We start from the raw sequence: 10,793 nt of genomic DNA on the forward strand, positions 1-10,793 counted from the left end.
GTGCGCCACCATCGCCCGGCCCTGCACTTTCTTTTCTTTGAGATAGGGTCTCATGTAGCCTTGGCTAGCCTCATTTTTACTATGTAGCCGAAGATTATTCTGAACTCTGGCCTCCGCCACTCAAGTGCTGAGATTATAGGCATGTGCCAAGCAGGCGTTACTATATTAGTTCCAAAATAAGTTAAGCTTGAGATGTTGACTCTGAAAAGTGTTCATATTGAGGTAAACGAAACTGTTTGCGGCTGAGTCTCTTCCTCCAAGATGAGCAGGGGACCCAAACCATGCCTTTTGCTGTCATTCTGCCTCAGGTCTGAAGCCTCCCTTAAATGCTACTGTTCACACTCCCTGCACACTGCTTCCAAAGCAGCTACCAAGCCCCCCCTTCCCCTTCCTTCTGCTACAGGTTTCATGATCGCTCCTGGCCCACTGCTCCCGTGTTCTCACCAGCCTGCTCGGTTTACCCTGCTAATCCATTATTCAGACAGAGCCAGAATGATCGTTCTCATACTGACCCTCAGATGCCCCGTTTCAACATTTCCGAGGCCTGCTCATCAGCAGGGTGAGGTCTGTTTAAGTTGGCACCTGACTTTTGACCACCCCGGCTCTGCCTGCCATTTTAGTAGCTTGGCAGGCACTCTCTCCATAATGTGCTTCCCTGAACCAGCCTTTCCCCGCTATTTCCTATGTTTAGACTGCTCTGCTCCAACAACTGCTAACTGAGCTTGTAGCAAGAGTTGGGAGAGCAGGAAGCCGAGGAGAAGCCAAGTGCGAAAGAAAGACGGGCAGTTCTCTGGTTGGTGGGAGAGAGAAGAAAAAATGGACACCTACTGACTGTTACAACCATGTACGGCGGGCGGGCATTCATCAGAGGTTGTTGAAAGTGTTGGGCTGCCAATATGGCTCGGGGGATGATGACTTGATTCCACTGAAAGGTGCTGGCCCTGAAGCCACCTGAGTCTTAAGTCCCGTCACCTGGGCCCCACCTGGTAGAGAGACCTGACTCCCACAGTTGACCTCTGACCTCGACACTGTGCCACTGCAGGCAAATTTTTTAAAATCACAATGTAATAAATTATAATAAAAAGGTCAACTATGAACCAGGTGATGATGGCACATGCCTTTAATCCCAACACTCTGGAGCAGAGGCAGGTGGATCTCTGAGTTCCAGGACAGCCAGAGCTGCACAGAGAAACCCTGTCTCGAAAAAGAAAAAGAGAGCCCATCCCAGCACTCAGGAGGCAGAGGCAGGTGGATCTCTGTGAGTTCGAGGCCAGCCTGGTCTACAAGAGCTAGGACAGGCTCCAAAGCCAGAGAAACCCTGTCTCGAAAAATCAAAACAACAACAACAACAACAACAACAAAAAGCAACTACAGTGCTGAGTGAGTGCGGCGGTTGGCTCACACCTGCCATCCTCCCTCTCCAAAGACTGAGGCAGGAGAATCAGCCTGGGCTATATAGTGAGAAAATGCACCTCCTCACCCAGTAAATGCCAACCACTGCCAGTATAAAGCATTAATCTCGATCTTCAGGTGACTGTCTTTGCAATTTTGGGCAGACGACTCAGGAGTGTGCATCTCTGAGAATCTGCAGTAAGGCCAGCCCAGGGATAGGGAGTATTTCTTGAGATACTACACTTTCACTTTTCCACTTGGCAGCCTCCCCCGCCCCCGCCCTCCGCGTCTCCCCCTTCAGAGGCTGCGTAGTCACCAGGGCGCGTACCTGCCGCCACAGTCCTACCGCTGAGACAGCGGCCAGGGGCCAACCCCAGACTTAGGAGGCCAGCAGGAGAGTGCTCCACCCCATCGCCCCACTTCGGGGGACAGCCCCTAAGGCTCACTCCCGCCCCCACCAGTGAATCACGAGAGGCGGGGCCATGACCCATTCATGCTGGGAATCGGATCCAGATGTTCCCCAGCGCGTGCAGCTGCATCCTTGCCTTTTTTGGCAAAAAAACGTGCGGCCGCGAGCGGATTCTGAGCCGCCCCCACTAATCCTTGGGTAGAGGGGGAAGGGGCCTGAGGGTCTGGGCCCAACTGGGGATCAGAACTCCGTGCTTGTACGTCGGGTTGGGGCAGGGTTGTTGGGGGTGGGGGGAGATGTGTACCAGACCAAGAAACCCACTGCCATCCGGCTCCGTTTGGCACTCCTCCCAATCCCTCCCTCCCTCCCAGAGGAAAAAGCCCTCCGCCAGCAGTGGGGAGACTGGCCAAACTAGAGAGGGACTAGCGTGGCTGCCAAAGGGGATCCTCTTCCTGGGGTGAGAATCCCCACCCCATGGCCCGCCCACTAGGAGGTTTATGAAAGCCTGACTCAGCCAAGAATCTTCCTTCACCCTCCCCACAAATACACGGGGGCCTGTGCTCTCTCACACTGTTTTATTGCAGAATCTGGAAGTGGGGCTAGCCAGCCCCTCCTGCCTGTCTGTGGGCAACATGGAGCCGAAATAAAATGGTACTCATAGGCTGGACAGCGCCCTGTACCTTATGACCCTCTAACCAGGGAGCTCCAAATCTGCTATCCAGTTTCATTCAGCCCAGAGATAGGGGTGGGATGGGGATGAGGTCAAACTGGGGTGCAATCTATCTTTGAGGACTTCTCAGGAAACCTATAAATCTATCTGAGAAGTCTAGATTTAAGGAGGCCTACGTCCTAGAGTCCAGGTTTGGGGGACTGGTGTATTTAGAGTCTTGATCTGGGGAAGAAACTAGATCTGGGAACCCCCCTCCCCCCAAAAAAAGTAGAGGGGGAGGACTCATTTCTGGAGTCCAAACTTGGAGAGAGAGCTTAAGTCATAGGTGTTCCACAAGAGCCCAGGTTTGGGGGCCTGGATTAGAGACTACCAGTTGGGTATGATGGAATTAGGAGACCGAATCCTGAAGTCCCTCCCACCCCCCACCCCCACTGCACAGGGGCAGGTGGAGGCCCATTCTAAGGAGGGGCTGGATCCCAGAAGTGGTTCAGAAAAGGAGCCATAGTCTTGAACCCTTGGTTTGGGTAAGGGGAAGAGTCAGGAGCCTTGGCTCAGGGCCCGGCTTGGCTGCAGCCCTGACACAGAACTTGATCTCCGTCTGGTACGAAGCCTTGGCCCACCAGGGAGGTAGAGCAGCGGGCACAGGAGAAGCAGCTGTGGTGCCAATGTCGGTCTTCGAAGGACACATACTTGCCTCCACCGAGTCCTGGAGGAAAGGTGCAAGTTAGCTTGGCAGATCCGGTGGCATTGCTGCCCCTCAGCCTCAGCCCTGCCACTGCCTTGCTCTTACCTGCAGCCTCACCACTGCTCCCACCTGTGATGGGGCGCTTGCAGCTGCTGCACTTGGGTGCAAAGAGTTCTCCAAAACAGGCCACACAATAGGGATCATCATCCCGAGATGTGAACTGCTGTCCCGCAAGGGGTGTCTTGCACCCAGTACAGACCAGGCATTCTCGATGCCAGGGTTGATCTCGATATGTCACTCCACCCTGGGTCAGCGTCTGTGGGGGGCATCAGCCATCAGCAGGAAAATCAGTATTCCCACCCACAACGGGTCTTCCCCTGAATTCACAGGCCCAGCCCCCACCTTGCTGCAGCGGGCACACCGAGGAGCAAACTTGTTCTCATAGCAAGGCACGCAGTAGTGAGCGCCCTTGTCGGGCACGAAGGAGCGGGAGCCTAGAGGCTGCTCACATCCGCTGCACAGAAAGCAATGCTCATGCCATGTCTGGCCGCCATACTCCAGCTTCCGGGACCCTGTGAGAAACAGGAATCCCATTTAGAGTCTTTGTCCCAAGTTCCTGAGGGTCACTCTGTCAACTTGACTCCCCAAGCTGTCCCCACTGCTTCTATAACCTGGTAGGACTATATCCCTGCACACGAAGTAAGACTCTCACCATGTATGTTTCATATGCCAACCTCTTGTACCAAACTGGACATGATGGTTCAGCACATGCTAAGCACATATATTAAACCTTCCATGCCTCACATAGCACTCTATCTAAAGACACATCAAGTATGTGTAAAATTCATGTTGTCCCTGTATATGCTAAATAAATCATTATATATCAGAAATACCAGCGGTTTTTTTTTTTTGTTTGTTTGTTATTGTTTTTTTGAGACAGGTTTTCACTGTGTAATAGCCTTGGCTGTCCTGGAACTAGCTCTGTAGGTCAGACTGGCCTCAGACTCACAGAGATCCACCTGCCTCTGCCTCCCAAGTGCTGAGATTAAAGGTGTGCACCACTACTACCTGTCCAGAAATACCAGTTTAACACTCAGGCAAGATCCCATTAACCAGGCAACTTACACAAAACCTAATGCCCCAGGAATAACAGGTTCACTACATGCTAAGCCTTTGTATGTTCTAGGTATATCATTCTCCACGCATGCTAAGTCCTCGCATACCTAATAGGCATGCAGGACACCATACCTTTAAGCCTACAATCCGATCTCTGCACATAAAGCTCCAATGCAGCAGCCCTGAGAATCTCAGTATATCCTTAGTCCTCGCATGGACCAAACATGCAGGTTTTCCCATAAGCTAAGGCCTGTGTGTGTATCGAGTATGTGAGCTGCCACGCACATGGTAAGTCCTTAGGTGTTCACTAGGTCTACTGGTCTAATACACACAAAGCCTCCAGCTTGTCAGTTTGGGTACCTGCCAAGCTTTTGTGTGTAGAGCTAGGTGCTCCAATCCGTGCACATTAGGCTCCCAAGAGCATACATGTACAACAGATCCATACCCGTTCCAGTAACAGGCAGTGTGTCTGGAGCTCTACCTACGCCAAACCTCATGCACCTATGAGACGGGCAGACCCGAAGACCCTACCCAAACGGGAGTTCCCGAAGCCAGGGTGAGGCCCTGGGACATACCAGGCATGACGGTCTCCCCACAGGCCGAGCACTGTGAGGAGAAAGCTGTGCAGTAGCAGTCATTACAGAGAAGCTCACTGTCCTGGCAGGTAAAGGGCTCATCCGCGAGGGAGCGCTGGCAGCGGCAGCACCGGAAGCAGCCCTCGTGGAAGTGGCGATCCTCGTAGAACAGTTCCTTTGGGAGAAAAAGCAGGGCACTACTAGCACCTGGGCTTGGTGGATTTATCCTTGGCCCCTCCCACCAGTCTGCACTTACTCTCACCCCTGTCTGCTCGGGTCTTACCCTTGAGTCGTGCCCGATGAGCTGCTGGCACTCGGCACAGGTGTTGGCGAAGGTGTTATCATAGCAGGGAACGCAGTAGGGCCCGCTGTCCGTCTGGATGTATTTGCGGCCATACAAGGACTCACTGCACTTCGCACAGTCAAATGCCTCGCTCATGGTGGTGAGGCTGAGTAAGCCCTGTTAGGAACGCAAGGTGGGGCAGAGTTCACCTAGAAGGGCTCTAACACAGCCCTGGACAAGGGCTCTTTGCATTCAAAAAGGACAAGAGGCATAGAAGATGCCAGATCAAAGCAGGTGGGGATGGGGGAGGCGGCTCTGGGAACCCAAGAGTCCCGGGTTCAGGACATGCTTGTATCTTGGGTGTTTATTTCTATATTTAACTGTGAGGATAGGAAGGGGTCAGGAAAAAAATCAGGAAGCAGAAGTTGTTTTCTTATCTAGGCCCTGGCTGATCTGGGGGGAGGGGGCTCTTCCTGGGTCAGTGACTCATTTCCTGCCCCAGCCTGAGGTTTGCTTCCACTATCCGTACTGTCCCTAGGGTGCCAAAGGCCAGGACAGGGGGCCACCAACCTCAATGTATATAGACAGGACTCTCACCTCCTGACTCCCGGGATGAGACATTTATCTAGGGTTCTGATCTGGGGAGCTTCGCGTGGAATAGACTATTCTGTGCCCCCCCTCCCCCGCAACTCCCCACCGATGCAGGAAATAATGGAATGCTGGAGAGAAGCTTGACTGATGAATGGCAGAGGAGGGTGTGAGAAGCTGGGCCTCTCCTCCCGTGGTGGAGATTCAGCCAAGGCAGCACTTGGGAAGCTCAGCCTAGGTGCAGGCAGGAAGGAAACCCTGCAAGCTGGACACAGCCAGACTTCCCCAGCTGGACCCTCGGCCTCCTCCCCTACCACCTCTGCTGTGTCTCTGGTCACACCAGCCCGGCAACATCTGCCGCAGCTGGTGGCAGTGCAGAGGGCCAGATGTCAGCTTTTTGCCAGCCAGAGGGAGAAAAAAGGGGAAAACCGACAGGCCTGGGGGAGGCAGAAGGGAGTGGAGAGAGGGCAGTATGTCCCCTGCCACCTCCTACCAGGTGTCTCAGCCGGTAGCTCTGCAAAGGCCCAGGGTCATAATATGTCCTCCCCCCCCCCCTCCTGGATCTGGACAGACAGCCCCTGCTGTCTGATTCCCCAGGGCTTAAGGCCAGAGAAGAGAAAGGCTTAAGGCCACAGGAGCCCCTGCAAGCCCCATTCAGGTCTCTTCCTGATGGGGAGTCAGAGAAGGGGAGCCCAGCAAGCCGCTGCTGCAGACACCCAGCCCCCCACCAAACCTCAGACACTTTCCATTTTCTCAGGAACAAAGCGTGTTTGCGGGATGAGGTCACCCACACAGCTGCCTCTGGAACAGGAGCAAGAAGAATGGGGGGGCAAGGAAGTGGGGTTCCCAGTCTCTTCTGCTGGCCAATGCCAGTCTTGGGGCCCCAGAGTCAGAGTCTCCCAGCTCCACCCTTCTCCACTATGAAGTGAGCTCTCAAAGGGCTGGGGAGTGAAGAAGATCCCTTAGGACCCACAGGAAGGGGATGGTGTCTGTCACTGTTGCAAAGGGGGCCGGGGGAAGTTAGAGGGGTGCCAAGGAACCTACCAATCCCCTTCTTCATAGCTGTACTGGCTTAAGATGAAGGAGAAGCCTTACTCAGGAAGTATGGCGGCGGGAAATTCTCACAGAGCACCTTGGTCTGCCTTAAGAGTTCAGACTTCAGGCAGAAACAGATGTCTCAAACCTAGAGGGTTTGCCTCTTTGCAGCTTATGAGTTCGAACTTCCCTTCCACCCGAGTGGGAGACATTGGGTTCACACCCAAAGCAGGACACAAGGTCACCAAAGCTGAAGTCTTTAGAGTGGAGAGTCCCCAGGGCAGTGGTTATAATGTGGGTGGAGAGAGCCCCCTCCTTCCCACGCCCCTCCCTGTCATTCAGATCCTGGTTTCCTCTGGCCCAGCTTCTGAGGATTGCCTGGGCTGCTAGCCACTGGACAACAGACGGCCATACAGGTGGCCTGTGGCCATGTGTTCACTGGGGGAGTGCCCTAGGTCCTTTCCTTCCTTCCGGGTCTGGCCAGCAGCAGCAGCCGCAGCAGCAGCAGCAGCAGCAGCAGCAGCAGCAGCAGCAGCAGCAGCAGCAGCAGCAGCCACAGCCGCCGCCACAGCTACCTTCCCAGGCCCAGGCTAGCCTTGAATCCACCCCCTCAGAGCCAGTAAGAGCCAGTCAGCATGCTGAAATGAGGCACCCCAAATAGGGTATGGGCGTGCCTTCTGCTTCCTTCCGAGAACCCCCCAATTCTTTAACCTATGTTTCTAATGAGGACAGAGTGAAGGACACCACCAAGGCCTACCTGTCTCTCCCTATCCTGGTTCCTCTTCCTCCCCAATCCCTCCCCATTCCCTCACAAGGCTGGAGGACTAAAAGTATGGCAGGGAGTCAGTCCTGTATTCCTTTCCGGTTGGTAGCGGGCGGGGTTCAGAGGAGACAGTGGATCTTCTAGATGACCCTCATCTGCTATCCCCACTAACGCACAGCTCTCTATACAACACACACACACACACACACACACACACACACACACACACACACACGAGTGAGCTTCCTGGAGCTGAATGACAGGACTCCTTCCTGTATGGTGTTCAGCGTATAGCAGTTTGCTTGAGTCATGAAATATAAACCTGACTTGGGATCCTGTGACCTTGGGTACAATCTTTTCACGACCTGAGATGGTTAGTCCATCTAGTTAAATGAGATACCATTACCTCTGTCTCCTAGGACTGCTGTTAGGCTCAAATGTGATAATCCCTGTAAAGCATCTGGCGGATAGCAAGCCCCAGGTAAATGGTAGCCAGTGTATTCTTTACTCCAAGCTCCTCACTCCTACCGGAGCCAGACAGTGGGTCTCAGGAAGACAGAGAGGGGGTCTGGGATGTGACTTAGAGAGTTTCAGTGAAGGCTGAGCCTAGGATCTAGCTGAGGGTACCACTGGGGTCAACACCGGACACCAGGGAGAGAAACCCTAACCATCTTACAGATGGGCAGTTCACCGGGGTACACACTTGCATGGCACCTTGTCATTCACGAAATATATATACCACCACCACTGCATCGCATCTCACAAAAGGCAAGCAGGACAGAGTCTCTCTTCTCTTGAGAGTTCAGCACAAGACACCAAGGGCAGGCAAGGGGCATGGGCAGGAACTGGAGCAGAAGTGTCCTATACCCCACTGAGTGACTCTGCCTAGAAAAGCTTTGGTAGTAATGGAGGGGGCAGTCAGCCTAGGGTAATGGCGGGCGATGGGGGGGGCACGACATGGAGGGACAGGAGATACTAGAGCTGGCTCTCATCCCCAGCTGCCAACCCTGCCATTGGAAGACACCCAGACGTCTTTCCAATTACCCATGCCAACTGCTCAACCCTTGTGTACACCCCCATCCCAGGTTTAGGAGGACCCTGGCCAGGCCCTGCAGCTGTGAGTCAGAATCAGATCAGACCCCTCCCCCTTGACAGGAGACTTATGGGGAGAAACTAATCCCCCCCCCAACCAGGCACCAACCCCAAACTCTCTCCCGCCCCTCTTCCCCACAGGGCCTGGAAGTCAAAGTCAGTTTAGGGAAAAGGGGGGTAGGGAGCAGATCCCAGCAGCTGCTCTGAGGGCAGAAGAGGAACGTTTCATTCACTCCCCCCCCCCGAGTCCCCCAGGGCTGAAGCAGAGCGTCCAAGATTTGAGTTTAAAAATAAATTGGTGCTGTCTTAGCGGCTGTGTGTACGTGGGGGCTCTTTCTTGAGTGGAGCTTTACAGCCTCAGGTCCTCTGCCTCCTGGGGGATGGGTTGGCTGGGAGACAATTTCCCTCCAGCTTTGCCACTACCTTTTCAGGCCTGGGGCAGCTGTCAGAGAGTGCACCTAGGAGTCTCTCTCTTCCGCGAACCCTAGCCCACTCCGCACTTCTCAGCACTCTCGGGCTGCTGTCTTTGTGTTTGGGTAGGGGTGTCCCTGTATCTCTGGAGCTGTGTTCCACTGGGACCCCACACTCTGGGGATATCTATCCCTCTGCAGCCAAGTCTTGGTCCCTCAGCGTCTCAAACTCAGAAGTCTCTTTAGGCCTCAGGGAGGCACTAGTCTAACAAGCTTCTACCGCAGGGCCCTCTCCAAGGCCCTGGGAAGGGCGCTAGCAATGATTTCCCCGGGGGTCATACATTTGCTTCTTAAAAATGTTTCACAGCACCCGGGTCCCCACAGTGCCTCGAGAACTTTGTCCGTCCATCTCTGCACTAATTTGAATGGCTCCTGGAGCCTCCTGGGGCGCGCGTCCTCGTCTGTTCTACCAGGCTTCCAAAGAGCCTCAGTTTCTCTAAGCCTGATCTCTCTTCTAGTTCAAACTTGGTCCCCTCCCCCAGCAACTCTGGCGGTCCCCTCCCGGCCCGGAGGCGCCGAGTGGTGAGGTCCATGCTGGCTCGAGTGGTCCCGAGCTCGGGGTGCTTGGGGGTGTCCCAGCGAGGGACAGTGGGGGGGCCCCCCGACCCCGGCAGCGACCCCGGCCAGAACACAGCGCGAGCACTAGGGCAAGAAGACCGGGCGGGGGACGCTCACCTCAAAGCGGGCGCGGGAGCCGGGCGGGCGTGGGTGGGGCCGAGAGCCGTTCACCCCGCGGCTCCTACCTGCGGACCGGGCCGAGCGGACAGAGAGAGCCGCGGAGAGGTAGCCAGCAACGACAGACTGTGTGGGCGAGTGGGCGCGCGGCCCTAAGCCTCCGAGGAAGTGCGCTGGCCCGCCCCGCCCGGACCCCGCCCCCGGGCCCCCAACCCGCCCGCGGGGGCCAGACCCCGCCCCCCTCCTGCCTGCCGCGAGCCCGGCCCAGCCGAACCTGGCGCTCCGACCTTCTCGGCCCCGCCTCGCCCGCCCCCTGCAGCCTGGCCCGCCCTTCTATGCCCCTCCGACCCAAGGGAACTGTTGGAAGCGATCGCAAGCCTGGGGTGCAGGGCTCCCAGGACCAGGGTCCATTTGGGGACCAAACCCCCTCATCATCTCCTCCTAGCTCATCCCCAATGTTAAACTAAACCTTAGCTTGTGAAGGAGGCCTTACTCCAGAATGCGGGAGGGGGTGTTTTTGGTTCTGCTGGCTTAGCCTTACCAGTGAAGATCAAGGCATTTTCTAGAAACTTGGGCTAAAGAGAGAGAGCCTTTATCCTCTTCAATTTCAAAAGGCTTTATTCTACAACTGTGTGGCAACCTCCCCAACCTCAGATGTGTCCTGGCACTGAGGTTTCTGCAGTGCCCCAGGAATAGTTTTGACCTTCCGGGCTCAGGGAGACCCTAATTCTCGGGCCCATAAGTTTTGGGTTTCTTGGGAGGGGTGTGAAGACTTGAGAGAGGTTGTGTGGTTGCAGGCAGGGGTGATGAAGGAGAAGGGAGGGGACTTCTGCAGTTTCTGACCCTCCAACTTCTACCCTGTGCCGGGAAGGGAGGGCTAGAGCCTGCCAGGGACACAGGCCCATCCAGGGCCTTGAGGCCACCCCCCCTGGGATCCTCAGGCTTGTCACTAGGAATAAATAGCCTCGATCTGAAGGGCGGGGGTGGGGGTGGCGGTGGGGAGACTCTGTTGTGCTGTTTGCAAAACAAGAGACAACAAA

At 55.2% G+C, this 10,793-nt stretch overlaps 1 protein-coding gene across 1 annotated transcript; it reads right to left on the reverse strand.

The window, feature by feature from the left end:
- Positions 1-2,366: 2,366 nt before the first annotated feature.
- On the reverse strand, positions 2,367-9,933 carry Fhl3 (four and a half LIM domains 3). Its single transcript, XM_005353275.3, has 6 exons — positions 9,754-9,933; positions 5,131-5,307; positions 4,848-5,022; positions 3,559-3,728; positions 3,262-3,472; positions 2,367-3,177 (listed from the first exon to the last, which is right to left on the reverse strand). Exons 2-6 carry the CDS (start codon positions 5,284-5,286, stop codon positions 3,023-3,025), a joined length of 867 nt encoding a protein of 288 aa, XP_005353332.1. The 5' UTR covers positions 5,287-5,307; positions 9,754-9,933; the 3' UTR covers positions 2,367-3,022.
- Positions 9,934-10,793: the final 860 nt, after the last annotated feature.

The sequence above is a fragment of the Microtus ochrogaster genome, chromosome 10 (genome assembly GCF_000317375.1).
Source record: "Microtus ochrogaster isolate Prairie Vole_2 chromosome 10, MicOch1.0, whole genome shotgun sequence".
Classification (NCBI taxonomy): Eukaryota; Metazoa; Chordata; class Mammalia; order Rodentia; family Cricetidae; genus Microtus; species Microtus ochrogaster.

Excerpts from the sequence above, each read along its gene's own strand:
- Fhl3 (XM_005353275.3), bottom strand. The coding sequence starts at position 5,286 with ATGAGCGAGGCATTTGACTGTGCGAAGTGCAGTGAGTCCTTGTATGGC. Across the intron at positions 3,729-4,847 it reads TGGGGAGACCGTCATGCCTG|GGTCCCGGAAGCTGGAGTAT; the intron begins GTATGTCCCAGG and ends TGTTTCTCACAG. Across the intron at positions 3,178-3,261 it reads GAGCAGTGGTGAGGCTGCAG|GACTCGGTGGAGGCAAGTAT; the intron begins GTAAGAGCAAGG and ends CCTTTCCTCCAG.